At 38.1% G+C, this 14904-nt stretch overlaps 1 protein-coding gene across 1 annotated transcript in view; it reads right to left on the bottom strand.

Annotated features, from left to right (window-relative positions):
• The window catches only part of PTEN (phosphatase and tensin homolog), a 47839-nt gene that overhangs the window by 15984 nt on the left and 16951 nt on the right, over nt 1–14904 (bottom strand). Inside the window, exons 2-5 of the mRNA XM_033149188.1 lie at nt 11730–11814; nt 8455–8499; nt 5039–5082; nt 3919–4157 (exon numbers count right to left, since the gene is read on the bottom strand). Of these exons, the coding sequence (XP_033005079.1) occupies nt 3919–4157; nt 5039–5082; nt 8455–8499; nt 11730–11814 (413 nt within the window). The remainder of the gene's footprint in view (nt 1–3918; nt 4158–5038; nt 5083–8454; nt 8500–11729; nt 11815–14904) is intronic.

Below are 14904 nucleotides of genomic sequence, written 5' to 3'. Positions count from 1 at the left end.
GAGGTGAAAGACCAGACTATGGCTTTGGAGGGTTCAGAATCTTGAGAGGGCTATGGCCCACTTTGCCTGACAGAGAACCCTCCACTAGAGACATCCATTGCAGGTAAATGGTTCTTGATAAAAAGCAACCCATTGCTGCATATGAAGGGTGGTAATTACAGAATGATATTCACATGGAATCAAAGTTGATTGACCATGGAAATGTTTAGATGCTATTTAAAAGATGGAATCACAGCTGTCAACTTTTTCCTTTTTTAAGGGAAATTCCCTTATTCCGAATAGGATTCCTCGCAAGAAAAGGGAAAAGTTGACAGCTATGGATGGAATGCGTGGAGCCAAGACGTTAACAAGAGCAAGGAAATATGGCAGGCACATTGAATTAGATAGCTGAGATAATGAGAATCTAGTTCCTTTTCATTGAACACTGTGGAAACTTCAGTGTTACAGAGCTTTTCTTCACTGAAATTCTGGTGAAGTTAGAAGAAAAACACATGGAGAAAGTTGAGTGCTTCCTGAAACCACAGGATTCTCAGATGCTCTAGAGCAGGGGTGGCCAACTTCCAAGAGACTGGGATCTACTCACAGAGTTAAAAACTGGCAGTGATCTACCCCCTTTTGGGGGGTTCAGGTCACAATTGTTGAGCTTTTTTTTAGGAAGGAGGAAGGCCCATTTTCGGGGGTGAGGGGTTTCAGGTCAAATTTGTTGAGTTTTTTCACGGATGAGGCAAAATGTTGAGGTTTTTTTTAGGGAAGCCACAGTTGTTCAGCTTCTTTGGGGGGAGCCAATGATCTACCAGTGATCTACCGCAGATGTCCAGTGATCTACCGGTAGATCACGATCTACCTGTTGGACATGCCTGCTCTAGAGCATTTCATTCTTCTCCAGACCAAGTGGAAGTGAGGCAGGAGGCTGGAATAGTAGAGTGCTTTTCTGTTTACCTCTATTGCAGAGCCAGATGCCATTTCCCAAATCATAATCATTTGAAAGTAACCTTGTATTTGCTATCTAGGGAGAATTAGCGGCCATGGAATTAGAAATAACAAAGAAGGGAGGTTCCATAGCTTCAGATCTAGAAAAACCCAAAAGTAAAATATCTCAATGCCAAAAATTTAAAGCTAATCATCTTAAAAGTGAAAGGCTTGCATGACAACTTAGAGGATGGATGATAAGTCTTTGAAGAAGTGGACCCTTGTAGCTTGCATGAACAACAGAGTGAGTGACCGTCAGAAGAGAGTGCCAGAGGGTGTTGAACACAAAGAAAGTGCAACCACATGATAGCCTAAAAGCATTAGTCCAGTAAACATTAAGCTTTCTGGGTGAGTTTGACCATTCTTACTAGTGTCAACAACAGGATCCTCTCCCAAGCAGATGCCATGTAAATGACTCTGAGAATTTACTACTGCATTTGCAGCATTTCTTAGAACTGATTTTTGTAAGTTGCTTTGAGAGCCTTTCCGGCTAAATGGCATGGTATAAACCATAAAAACAATTAATAAAAAATACATAATTTCTAAAGTAAGGTTTCAATTAATACAGAAGCAAGATGAAAGCCACTATGTTGATGAAAAGGTGTACTAAGAGATTCAAACACCACAACAGACTTACAGAGCTTCTGATGCTATTTCCTGTGTGGTCAGGAAGAAACTAAAGTGGAAATCACAGCCTCCGATCCCCATGAGAGTGAGTTTACTGCACGATTGGTAGGCAATGCTCCTAATTTTCGAGAGTTTTTTAGGTTCCAATGGCAATCTGTACAAGTGTACTCCTATAGGACTGCACAAAGCCAATTAGTATTTGGAATAAAAAATAGTATGGCAGAACCTATAGGGTAACAATTTAAAAAGGTAGAATGTCAAAACACCCTTAAAATTATTGTAGTCAAATCTGTCATGTTTGTATTATTTCTCTAGTGGAGACTGGTCTATTAGGGTTAATGGTCCTATTCTGGTCCTGCCTTCCTGCTTACTTGCCTCCAATCAGAAAGGTGGCACTGCCTGTCAGTTTCCTCCTCCTTAATCTCAGTGTTGCCCTTCTAGAACTCAGCTGGGAGGAGGGGGGGAAGAATTAGTTGGCTCTGCCTTTCATTGGCTCTGGCTCCACCTACTGTGGGGGCTGCCAGCCTTCTGCCCTACCAGTCCCAATGGGCACCAGCAACTACTTTATTTCTCATGCTTCATGCTCAAATTCATATTCTGAAATAAGTAACCATATACCAATTATATTACACTCCATTTGACCTTTTGAGCTGCTGTTGGAAGGGAGAAGAGGCTCAGCATCTGTGAACTGAAGACCTACCTTCTTTTGGCAGAGCTTGTGTAGATGCTATGACTGCCCATACCTAATTACAGGTAGGTAGCCGTGTTGGTCTGCCATAGTCGAAACAAAATAAAAAAAAACCAAAATAAAAAAATTCCTTCCAGTAGCACCTTGGAGACCAACTATCTGGAGGTATATGGATGTATCTGAAGAAGTATCTGAAGAAGTGTGCATGCACACAAAAGCTCATACCAATAACAAACTTAGTTGGTCTCTAAGGTGCTACTGGAAGGTATTTTTTTATTTTGCCCATACCCAAGACTGAGTTTCCTCTCCCCCAGTCTCTCCCTGTAGCATTTCTAACAAACAACTAGCAAAGGTTAGTGAAAGGCAATTTGAAGTTAGTTGAATGCAACTGAGAACACTATCTCTTTTAAAATACTGTGCAAGCATACAGTGGGGATTTGAAATAATGGCATTACAAACTATTACAAACAGGAGTGCAACATTTAGCCAATTAAGATATTTTGATCGAGTGCTCTGTGTTAAAATTGGGTAGCAGATATTTTGAAAATTTAAGCACTTGGAATGCAAGTACCTATAAAAGTATGGGTAGCAGTTGCCTTCTACAAAGAGGCATTCATTCCTCCTCTCTCTCATGGGAAGAAATGACCCTTCTGAGATAGTGCATACTATGACACAAGCACACACATATGATACAAGTACACTTAATTTAAAATCAATGGAAAGTTTGCTTTCTTCTTCAGATGTAGATTTAATCAATTAGAACTCATAGAATAAATCAACTAAGATGCATTTAGGCAAATGACAACCCTAGACATAACTAACCAATGAGGCAGGGCAGACATGGTGCTGTGTCTTGCTTTCCAATTGGACCCAGCCTGTCCCTAACAGCTGCATCAGCAAAATTATACTGTTTGGAGTTTCATTTTCTGCTTCTTCAAGCAAGTGAGAACACCCAACTGGTGGTGCCCTAGTGCTCACTCAAGAATGTATATTTCCCCTTTTTGATCATCATTAGAGAGGAATGTGGAACTTTTAGGTGCAAGAAACCTGTGTCCCTCCAAGATGTTGTCTGACTACAACTCCCATCATCCTTCACCACTAGCTAGGGCCAATGAGAGTTGGGAGTCAAAGAACATCAGGAGACCAACAAGTACTCCATCTCCAGTTTAGAAAATGGGAACTTGTAAGCCTTGGAGACCTAGAATACAAACAAGCTAAAGCAGGGTTGGAGGACTTTTTATTTCCCAATTATTCTTCTAATTACACAGGTGCCTATGTTGTAGGTCTTAAGGAGTAAGTATCTGTGCTTTTGGGTAAATTGCTAAGTGCCTAGGACACAGCAGAATACAAGTCTAAGTCAGTTAGTTTTTTGCATTCTTCTTACTATGCACTTCTGTGGTGGAGGTAGAAGCTAAAATATTTAATTTTTTATTGGCAAAGGTTGCTGACTACATTTGTGGAAGAAAAAATCTAAAAACATGGTACCATTTTTAAGACTACTGTACATTCATAGCATAAACATAAGCATGTCAAAAAAGCAAACAAAAAAACAACCACCCCCATTTCAAGATATCCTACACAAGTGATTTACAAATAAAGGCATAATGCATATGTAGTAAAATCAAGCTTCTTACCTTTTTATCTCTGGTCCTTACTTCCCCATAGAAATCTAGGGCTTCTTGTGCCTTCTGAAATCTTCCTCGATGTAACAAATATGCACAAATCATTACACCAGTTCGTCCCTTTCCAGCTTTACAGTGGATTGCTGCAACATGACTGCCATCTTCACTAAGCCATTGGTCAAGATCTTCACAAAAAGGTTTGATAAGCTCCAGCTGTGGCGGATTATGGTCTTCAAAAGGATACTGTGCAACTATAAAACAGAGTGTACTGATTAGTCAGGAGTCAGATTACTGTTAAATCTAACATATCAATATTAGATGTTTTAATCATTATAGGATTCATACAAATTACATAAGCAATCATCTATAACAGGCTTGTGCAATTTGTCACATACCATGGCAAATGCAGCCCATCAGGCATTTATTATGACCTGCCAAGTGTTTGACAATCTCCCTGCTTTGGGAATCCCAGTAAGGCAGCAAAAAATTAAGTCACACGTGGGCTACTATATGCCGTTCATGGGCTACACAGAGTTTGGTGTGTCATGATGCCGTGGAACGAAACAGAGCAAACTGAAAATCAGTAATTTATATTATCAAAAATTTATAAAGAGACTGCTGTACGTAGAGCAGCCTGTTATAGCCATACTGTTATATCCAAAAAGTCTTCACTACTGTTTATCACAGGGTGGGGTGGGGCTCCTTTTTGGCTGGGTATGCCGGATTTTTATCTTCTTCCTTTCCGCAGGTCAACTTGGCAGGTGGTCAGGACCCACAAGTAAATCATTTGATGTCATAATGACATCAGGTGACTGACACCTGAGAAAACACAGTGCTTTATACAAATGGCAGACATTGTACTTAGTATCCATACATAGGAATACCACTCTTTGCCAAGCACAAGTCTCTTCCGAATACATTTTGAATGATATAGAACAAGAAAAAGTGATTCATTGAAAAGATAAATTCCTTTTCTAATCGTTATTTATTGTTTGGGGCCAACACAGAAATTACTGGATATCAAACTAATAGGAAATCTGTGGCTTGCTACATTAGCAACATTCCTCTCTAAGCACTTGCAATCCATTTTGCTTCTTAGTTTAGGAGAAATAATATGAAAGAACAGGCATACCTCTGCAGTTAAATTTGGCGGTGTCATAATGTCTTTCAGCACATCTGAAATAAAAGTTGCAATACATTAACTACAAGTTCAACAAAACTACTTACCAAGGAGAAAAAATTAACATTTTCAAATACATTTTTAAGTAATACTATATCCATATTAGAAACAACACTTCCATTAAGCTTAATAGATATGATTAGCCAGAAGTTTCAGATGTTCTTCAAGCCATATAAATAAATATGTGATGTATGTTAAGTCCACAGATATGGAAGGGAGGGTGAGTCTGTAACAGTGAGGCATCAGGCTTGGATCAGGGAGAACCAAATCCACATTTCCATGCTCTCATGAAGCTCACTGGGTAACCTTCAGGCTCTGTCAGACCACCAACTCCTGGCCTAATAAGCCTACTTCAAAAAGTTGTTATGAAGACAGATTTAGATGGAGGTTCCCTTTCTATTATATTGCCATATGAAATTTTAGATGACTCATTTATTTTGTGAAATGTTCCTTTTTTTCTTTCCTACAGTTTTGAGGATCAATTCTATCCCTACTGGAATGAAAACCATACACAGATGTTCCTGTGGGTGTAAGTGACCCTGCAGACTGGTCTACAGATACTTAGCACAAAACTAGTTCTTTAAATTTCTTGTAAAGGAGGAGCATAGAGGGTAAAAACAATACAGTACTTTCAAGATAGACAACTTTTTCAATTTCCTTAAGATCACTACAAATGGTACTGTGGATTTAATAGTACCCCATAGGTTTACAAACTGCAATGTATATATTTGGTCCCCAAAAACCAAATGCTGTATTCCGTCCTTCACCCGCTATCAATAGGCTGTTGGTAAACTGCTTTATAATAGTAACATTCTCAACTGGCCAGCAAGCTATTTCTGAATTTTAGATTGAAATCTGCCCTGGTGAAAGGCACATTTTTGAAAGTGCTGGGAGTGCCAATTATGGCAGTCATGGAAGCAGCATGGCATAACACATTAGAGAGACAACGCCACCCCTGACATGCTCATCATGGTAAGTCAGCTATATGCTGCTGGTCCTGATTCTGGACACCACATACACAGAGAAAGAGAGAGATGCTGTTGTTGTTTAATACCAGGGGACATTTCTCACTACCAGAAAAAAACGAGGTAGCCACACTAATCACTTTAAAGATACCTGCACATTTTGCTGCACAATTTTTCCTCTAGGAGGGCTAGAATTTAAAAAAAATGAAAGCTCAGAGTCTGGGACACCTAGTGGGTTGCTGATCCCTGTGCTAGATCAACACCACAGCTGCCACGAAGCCAGTTACTGAAAAGTGTGCAATTTCTTCTAAAGCTAATATGGTTGGAGTTGTAAAAAAATGCTTCCATTGCAAGTTGTATATATTATCCAATTTACGAAATTGCATTTAAGGAAGCCTATGAAATGCAACATTTTGAATCAACCATGGAGTTGTTTTTTTAAGGTATTTAAAAGTTCACCATGTACAGTATCCAAGAGACAATCCTAATACTGTACATTTAAAGCCAGTAGAAATAGGTGAAGTTTAAAAAAAGAAGCTCAGCAAATCAAAAGACCAAGTAGATTATTCCACCAAATTGAATTACTATTAATAAGTAATATTCTGAAGCAGTAACAGCTATTACAGACTTGAACAATAACATGAACCTGTAACACAAAAAAGGAAGAAAGCTTTGCCACTGATATTCTTAGTTAAAACCAATCAGTTTGAAGAATTTGGATGTCACTGTGATTAGTTCTAGAGGGAAAGCTTTCGATTTTCTCTGTGTGTGCACAAACTGGGAAGACAGGCGGGAACAGTACAAGACTGAGGCTTGTGTAGGCTTATTTCTGTAACATAGGGTGGAAAAGCTTTTTGGACCAATGGGCCAGCTCTTTAGCTGACCCCAAACTGCTGGCTTACTTTGATGGAGGGGCATGACAATCAACCTGTCAATCATCTGATCTCATTATGACAAAAGGTGGGTGACAGGTAGGTTGTCATGCCCACCTAATGTAGCTGGATAGTACTTCTTAAGTGTCTGACAGCCAGCTGGTTGCCAAGCACCTGAGAACTGCAGCATAAGCAGCTTTGCTGCTCCTGTAGCACCAAGTGGTTTGCATTGAAACTGCTGCTAAAACTGAGCTGCTAAAACTGAGTTCCTGATTGTTCCTTTCTGGTCATGTCAGTCCCTGCTCCACATCGCATGCAATGTCAGATGTGGGGCAAGTGGGTGTGGTTTCAGAAAAAATGGTCCAGCAGGCCAAATGTTTCCCACTGCTACTGTAAACTTATGACAACATAGTAAGACAAGTTAAGAAAGGCTATGAGTGCACTGCATATATTTAAAGAGGGCAAACTCATAATTTGGCACACCACACAAGTGGTTTTAAGGTCTAAATGTTAGCAGAATGCCATCGGAATAAGCCAATTAAGTAGTCCCATGCTACTTCTGATAATATAAGACTTAGGCTGGTAAATCAACTGCAGATCTTCCTGGACAGGGATGGCCTGTCTGCAGTTCTGCTTCTTCTTCATCCAGATTAGTTTACTGAAATGTGTTTTGTATGTGAAGCTGGCCTTCAAGACTGTTCAGAAACTCCAGCTTGTTCAAAACACGGCAGTCCAATTACTGACTGAGACATGTTGGTCTGATCATATTACATCTGGGTTGAAAAAGTTTTATTGGGTCCTACTGAATTCCCAAGCACAATTCGAAGTAATGATTTTGACCTTAGGTACTTCAGGGATCACTTTCTCCCATATGAATGTAAATTTAAGTTGTTTTTAATGGGCAACTGATGGCTGCTGCTCTTTTTATCGGTTTTCTTTGCTCTAGCTGTTACATCAAGAAATGTTACAATCATTTCTTTTATTAAAAATCCTAAACATTTAACAGCTTGAAAAACATTATAACTTTTTTTAAATGGTAAACTGTTCTGGATTTTTTTAAAATATATATTTCAATTGATAAAAATGTTACTCATACATCTGTTTCTTTCTAGTTTACTATAAGCCCTAGGATCCTTGACATGAAATTTAACTATATAGCAAAATCTGAAAGAATTTAATATATAAAATGTAGCCTAAGAATAGCAAACTAAGGCTTTCCACAAAAACTTTAATGAAACACATAACAATTTTGCTTCAATGTGACGATGTCATCAAATCAACAAAAGCTGCCTGAATAATTTCACTTTATCATAAGGTTACAGGCTGCAAGGTAGGCATTCTGCCACGTTATTTAAAGCAGCCCAAGTAACATTAAACTGCACCATACCACCACCCTTACAAAATAAGTTCATTCAGCATTTTTTTCATGTTTAAGTGTTGAATATATTTGAGGTCTACCTCTCATATAAAAAGGAACTTAATTTCCTCTGTTAGAAATATTTGGGTCAATATATGTAAGAAGTATACTTACAGATTGTATATCTTGTAATGGTTTTTATGTTTTGAATCCAAAAACCTTAAAGAAAAACACATACAAGTCACACAAACATATATTTGACATCATTATTTTACATAGTTGCTCGATAAGACATATCTATCACCACCTAAATGTTGATATCAATTTTGATGTGTATGTAGTACCTACTATTGCTGCTGCCCTTAATTTGCACAAATGTTTCCTCACAATTACCGGTACTAATGTGGGAAAGCGTGGGAAATTAAAACTGCAGTTAACTCCACAAAGCATTTTTATTGAGAAACTAAAGCAGATGTTGTTCTAAAGATGGCCTTATTGTTCTATGCAAGGGTAAGAATTAGTACAGTACTCTTTAATATTGGCATTTAATTTTAGATTTAAGGGATTCAACCTCAATTTAGATGAGGAAAACTAAAGCAGCTAAATGAAAGTTAATCACAGATTACATTAATAGCCCAATTCCAAATAACTTGCAAAATAAATGCAATTGAGAAAGTGCAAGCCTTAATCTCATATAATCAATCCCTACTCATTGCATAACCAATGAAAAACACTGCCTATTGTTCTATGCACACTTTCACTTTTGCACAATTCCCCAGTACTCTGCTCTCACAAAACAGGGAACAAAGCAAGGCCACAGTGAGGAAGCAAACAAGAATTTAGCAAGGGTCCAAACCTTAAGCAGAAAGCATTACAGTTATTGGCACTATGCCACTTTTGATATGGCTCTTTCACTTACAGGGTAATAAAGGCCACTGAAACCAACATCCCTGATAAAATTCACCTACTTATTTAGATAGATACAACTATACCGGTATGTTGCAAAAACATCACCTAGCTTTATGAATCAATACCTCTCAAACTTTTAAAAACCCTGATACCTGCATATCACTTAAGTATCTATTTCCTTGACCATTTCATGTTAAAAATTTGACAAGAAACTCACTCTATGGTTTCAATAGCAGCCAAATTTTCTCCCTCCCCTGCTCAACTGCATTGTTCACCAAGTAGTCTGATGAAGAGTTCTGGAGAACTTGAAACCTTGCAAAATATTTTAATCTGAGCTGTTTTGGTTGGTCTACTAAGGTGTTGATAAAGGTTTGTGCTAATATTTGCTATTTTCTTACCTTTACTTTTTGTGTAAAAAAAATTTTTTAGATAGAAATGAATCCTTAACACAGCTGGCCTAGGTGAGTTTTTTCATACACAGTTACTTGAGTTTCAAAGCACCAAGTACTTGTTAAAACAATGACAAAAAAGGAAGGAAAACATATCATAGCCACCCTACATGCAATCTACTGTATTCTGTTTATTCCTGCAATAAGACTATTAGTATTATTTTTGGACGAGTTACAATAAGCCTCTGCTTATTTTGATTATTCAAAACTGAAGTGATAAAATAACTTCTCATTCTTATCCAGCTACTGAAGTGGTGGTTTAAGGCACACCTACATGGGCAAGAATGGTTTTTAAAAAGAATTAACTCATATGCGGCTATTCCTTGCTAAATTTACAGAAGTGCTCCATTGTAAAGCTATTAGATAACCAGTATATCAAACCAGTATTTTGGCCACCTCATGAGAAGAGAAGACTCCCTAGAAAAGACCCTGATGTTGGGAAAGATGGAGAGCACAAGGAGAAGGGGACGACAGAGGATGAGATGGTTGGACAGTGTTCTCGAAGTGACTAGCATGAGTTTGGCCAAACTGCGGAAGGCAATGAAAGATAGGCGTGCCTGGCGTGCTCCGGTCCACCATGGGGTCATGAAGAGTCGGACATGACTGAACGACTGAACAACAACAATATCAAACTACGACTAACTAATAAAAATCTAGGGAACTGCATAGTAGCCACCAATATGAGGACATGCAAGCTCAGTAAGCTATCGTGATGCTCTGCTCCATATATTTTTCTCACACAATCAACACCTAACCTTTATTGGCCAGGAACATTTTGTGTATATATGATATATGAAGCAGGTATGTGCTAGAGATTGTGGGAGGTAATGAGAAATTGGACGAAGGTGGAAACACCTGTACTACTTTGTGAAAGGTTATAATTTTATGTACAGATGCAACTGCAACATCCAAAGAGCTCCAAGTGCTTATACATATGTCAGTGCACTGCATTTTCCTACACCCCCCCTCATTTTTAACAGGTGAAAATGAAATGCCTATGTTGGAGATAGAGCATGGACATTCCTATTTCAGAAATCATCAAATTCTTCTTTAACTCAATTGATCTCATAGAAGGATCTACTTAGCTTAAATATTAGTAATAGGACTTACATGCTTATATCCATATTTAATATTAGTCTAACATGTAATATGACCCCCCCAAAAAAGTGGGTTTTCTTTTAAAATAATGTTTTTATTAAATCACTGATCTTATTTACCCTGGTTTTAGATGAGTTTCACCTTTCAGCACTAAAATATTATACTTCTCAGCACTTTGTATAGCTGCCTTCCTGCAGCTTTTAGATTATAATGCTAAAATAAATTGTTATAGTCACCCTAGAAGTCATTTATGGTGGAAAATTTTGGGAGGGTAAATACTTGAATTATAGTTTCACAAAACAATTACAAAAAAGGAAGAAGACTATATAAATTCATCATGAAGTCATTCCTGTTCTGTCATCCCCTTCCCTTTCTTCCATCTATTGTACGTGTGTGAACTGCTATCTGTGGGCTGGCATGGAAGGAGAAGGATTAGGGGGAAAAAATGAAGGGGATTGGGATTGGAATTTGTTAATGTTACACCCAATACGTAAACTTCACATACTAACAGAGATTAAAATTAGAGAGGCATTGAAGAGCTGGAGAATCAACAGCCAAACTTGTCAACTAATTTCTGCCTTACACAATATGGCTATTAAGTGCATAGATGAATTCAGAGATACTAGATTTGCTGAACTGACACCAAACTGCAAAATTATATAAAAATAGTAACAATGAATGCACTAACTAGGTTAAACATAATGCTGATATATTGTCATGTAAAAAAGTAATACTTCGGTTAATTACCTCAAAACTTCAAATCTTAATATTTGCTTTTGTTTCAGATTTAGTAGAGAAAAACACACTGCATTGTAAAAGATATGAAAACATTGTTTTAGTTCTCATTTGAATAAAATATGTGATAATCTCAAAAATGGGGAACCCTGTGGAAGGGAACATACAGACAGGGATGTAACATTTTGTCCCCAAGAAATCTCATATTTATACATTTACTCCCAGACGACATTAAGATGCAGAGACACAAATTCTTACCTCACAACGTCATCAATATTGTTTCTGTATACTCCTTCAAGTCTTTCTGCAGGAAAACCCATTGCAATTATATTTGGATAAATATCTGGATATTCAAGTTAAGGGAAATATTTGCAGAGTAACATTGTGAAATAGTAGGCTACACACAGTGTTAAATATTTCAAGTAAGTAACTACTGGATTTAAGCAACCATTTCAGACACTTTCTATAGAGAAAAAGGTTCTAGTATTCCACCGCCAGGGAAACAACTGTTTGGCAGTTTCTGGCCAAGTACTGGGAGTACGGAGGGGCATAGGCGGTGGTTTGCCAACCCATAGGGAAGGTCTTTGAGGACCTTGGATTGCTCACATGTGTTATAATCTTAACAATTACTTGGAAGCAGAATGTTCTTGTTTTAAATGGAGAGAAATTAATATCTACCATTTTGAAAGATCAAGCAGTGTTACAACAGTAACTCACAATTTTATTCAGTCTACCCTTCAGCTTGGGGGTCAAGAAACTATTTCATACCCATGCAGCCCCTATCATCATTAACAGCCACCATGGATCTAGTGATTTATGCACAGTTGACCACTAAGTTTGACTTAGTTGCTCTCTACTGTTTCCTAGCTGCCAAGACACAGCCTTGCAAGGATCAGATTACTGAAGAGGTGCAGAATATCCACATCCAGGGTGCTTCCTTCCCTTCACCAGAACCTCCAAAGTTGCAACCTTGCTCCAGTCAGACCATCTATGGTGTACAAACAGAAGCAGTCTGTCCATTTGGGCTACTTAGGCAAGCTCTGAGTGTTCAGAGACTGGGTGGCTGCATGTGCTGCCAAGAGATATAGAACATCTCCTGTTCCTGTACCACAGCATTATATGGCTCCAAGTCTCTCACACACAACACAGGGGAGCAGAATGCAAGTCCTAGGAGCTTGAAAACTGTCCTTCAGCTCTTTTGTATGCATGAAGGTACATATGAATCTGCATATAAACACAGGGAAAAGAAAATGTTCTGATTTGTTAAGATCTAGCCTCTACTCCAAAAGCCATAATCCTGTCTCTCACCAGAATAATGCACTCAAATCCAGCTCACACTATTTTATGTACTTCCAAGTTTTACAATTTGTTAAACTCATTGTTATATTTGTTCATAACTACAAAACTAGACTGACACTTGCCTTTCCATCATCTGCAGCAAAATGCACATGCTCAACAGATACCAGCTGTTACCTCCAGAACCTTCTGTATAGTATATCCACTGAGCCATGATGCTCACTGGATTATCTTGGGCTAGTCACGGTCTCACCTACCTCACAGTCCAACCCACAACATAGGGCTGTTGCAAAGATAAAATGGAAAAGAGAGACCTGTGTAGGACACCTTGAGCTCATTGGTGTAAAGGCAGGATATAAATGTAACAAAACAAAAAAAAACTTTTCCATGCATGCCACTCATTTTAAACCGATGACAGCAACTCATTTCACTCAATCAGAGAATTGTGATTATTATCTATGGTCGGAAACAAAGCCAGGACCATGAACCAAATTTTGAAGTTGGCTTGTTTCCCAAAATCATAGTCAAGTCTAACCAAACAAAAGAAAAACTTCACTTGCACCTGCAAGTAAACAAAACAGGTACTGTAATTACAAACCAAAATAGCACTTATCCAAGTGATAAGCATCCATGTTGTTTGGTTGATCGTGTTAATTTTTTAAAATTTGCAACAATAATTCATATACACACACAGAAACTGTGTTATGTAAATAAACAAATAAACAAACACCTTGTCCTCAGAAGTAAAATACACAGAAATTCATATCGTATGCTTGATAGAAATTAGATTCGTTTCAAGGTAAATGCAGAATTATCTGATTTTATCTTTTTTTAAAAAAACACCTGTACACTATCTTGTACACTAGTAACTTTTGTGTTGGAGTAATTTGCAAGACATCCAGAAAGAGAGTAAGTTCTGCTATTCTACACTTTTCACCAGATTATACATAATATGGTTTTAAATCAGTATTTCGCTGATTTCTGCACTTCACTGGGAACTTACATAAAAGAAAGTGAAATCTTAATTCCACTGAAGCAATTTACATGATCTCAGTACAAGGATAGTTCAAAAATAATGGTAAGCTATGTTCTGACATTAACATGCCTGAGCCCTAGCCTTGCTGACATGGGAGATCCCTCTCTCCCCTCCTGATGTAAGGTAGCCATAATGTTCCATTTAATCCAAACCAGCAAACATATGGTTTGCCCTTGCCCTGCTAACTAGGAAAGAAGAGCTAATTTTTAAGTTGGTTTTTTTTTTTACATATCTATTAAAAAATAAAGCGAGGGTGGAGAAAGCACATGAGGCCAAGAGTCCAGTCAGGCTCATTTGCACAATTTCAACCATCACAGGCTATACACAGCCTACATTCCTCTCAAGTAAAACGACAGATAATTTTCTATAGGTCCTCATACTGGATCTTTTTATAGCCATCTCATCCAGGAATTGAAATAGCATAAATTCAGCAAACATATGGAAGCCTCGTGTTAACTTTAGATTATCAGTAAGTGCTGTAATAAAGAAGCAAAGTATCATATATTTAGCCTGATATACTGTACTCTATCAAATTACCTTTGCATAAGCACTTAAGCCTACTAAAAGGAAAGGAACCATTGTTTTGCCTCAAATACGTTTCTCAGATGTTAACACATGGCATGTGGGCTATGCTACCCATTTTTGCCCAAAGACACAAAACACAGACCTTTCTCTGTTCCTTGCTCCTCCATCTCTTGACCAGTCTGTTTCATTACTCATATACAGAACAAATAACCAAAGCAATGCAGCACAGGAAAAACCTTAGAACATAAATAGAGTCTGCTGAATCAGGCCAATGGCCCATCTAATCCGGCATCCTGTTCTTACAGTGGTCAATCAGTTGCCTGGGGGAAACCAGAACCTGTGCAGGACCTGAGCACAAGAGTATTCTCCCCTTTTGTAGTTTCCAGCAACTAATATTCAGAAGCATATTGCCTCCAACTGTGGAAGCAGAACAATCTTCCCTACATTCATTCATTCATTTGATTTATTTAACACACTTCATTATAAGATCTCAGGGCAGTTCACAGAATTAAGCATTTATACAGTTGCCAGTCATCCCCATAATTCAAGGGCCTACCATGTGTTCAATACCTCTGA

The sequence above is a fragment of the Lacerta agilis genome, chromosome 5 (assembly GCF_009819535.1).
Source record: "Lacerta agilis isolate rLacAgi1 chromosome 5, rLacAgi1.pri, whole genome shotgun sequence".
NCBI classification, from domain to species: domain Eukaryota; kingdom Metazoa; phylum Chordata; class Lepidosauria; order Squamata; family Lacertidae; genus Lacerta; species Lacerta agilis.
Note: the sequence above shows the minus strand (reverse complement) of the source record. Positions and strands in the feature narration are given on the sequence as shown.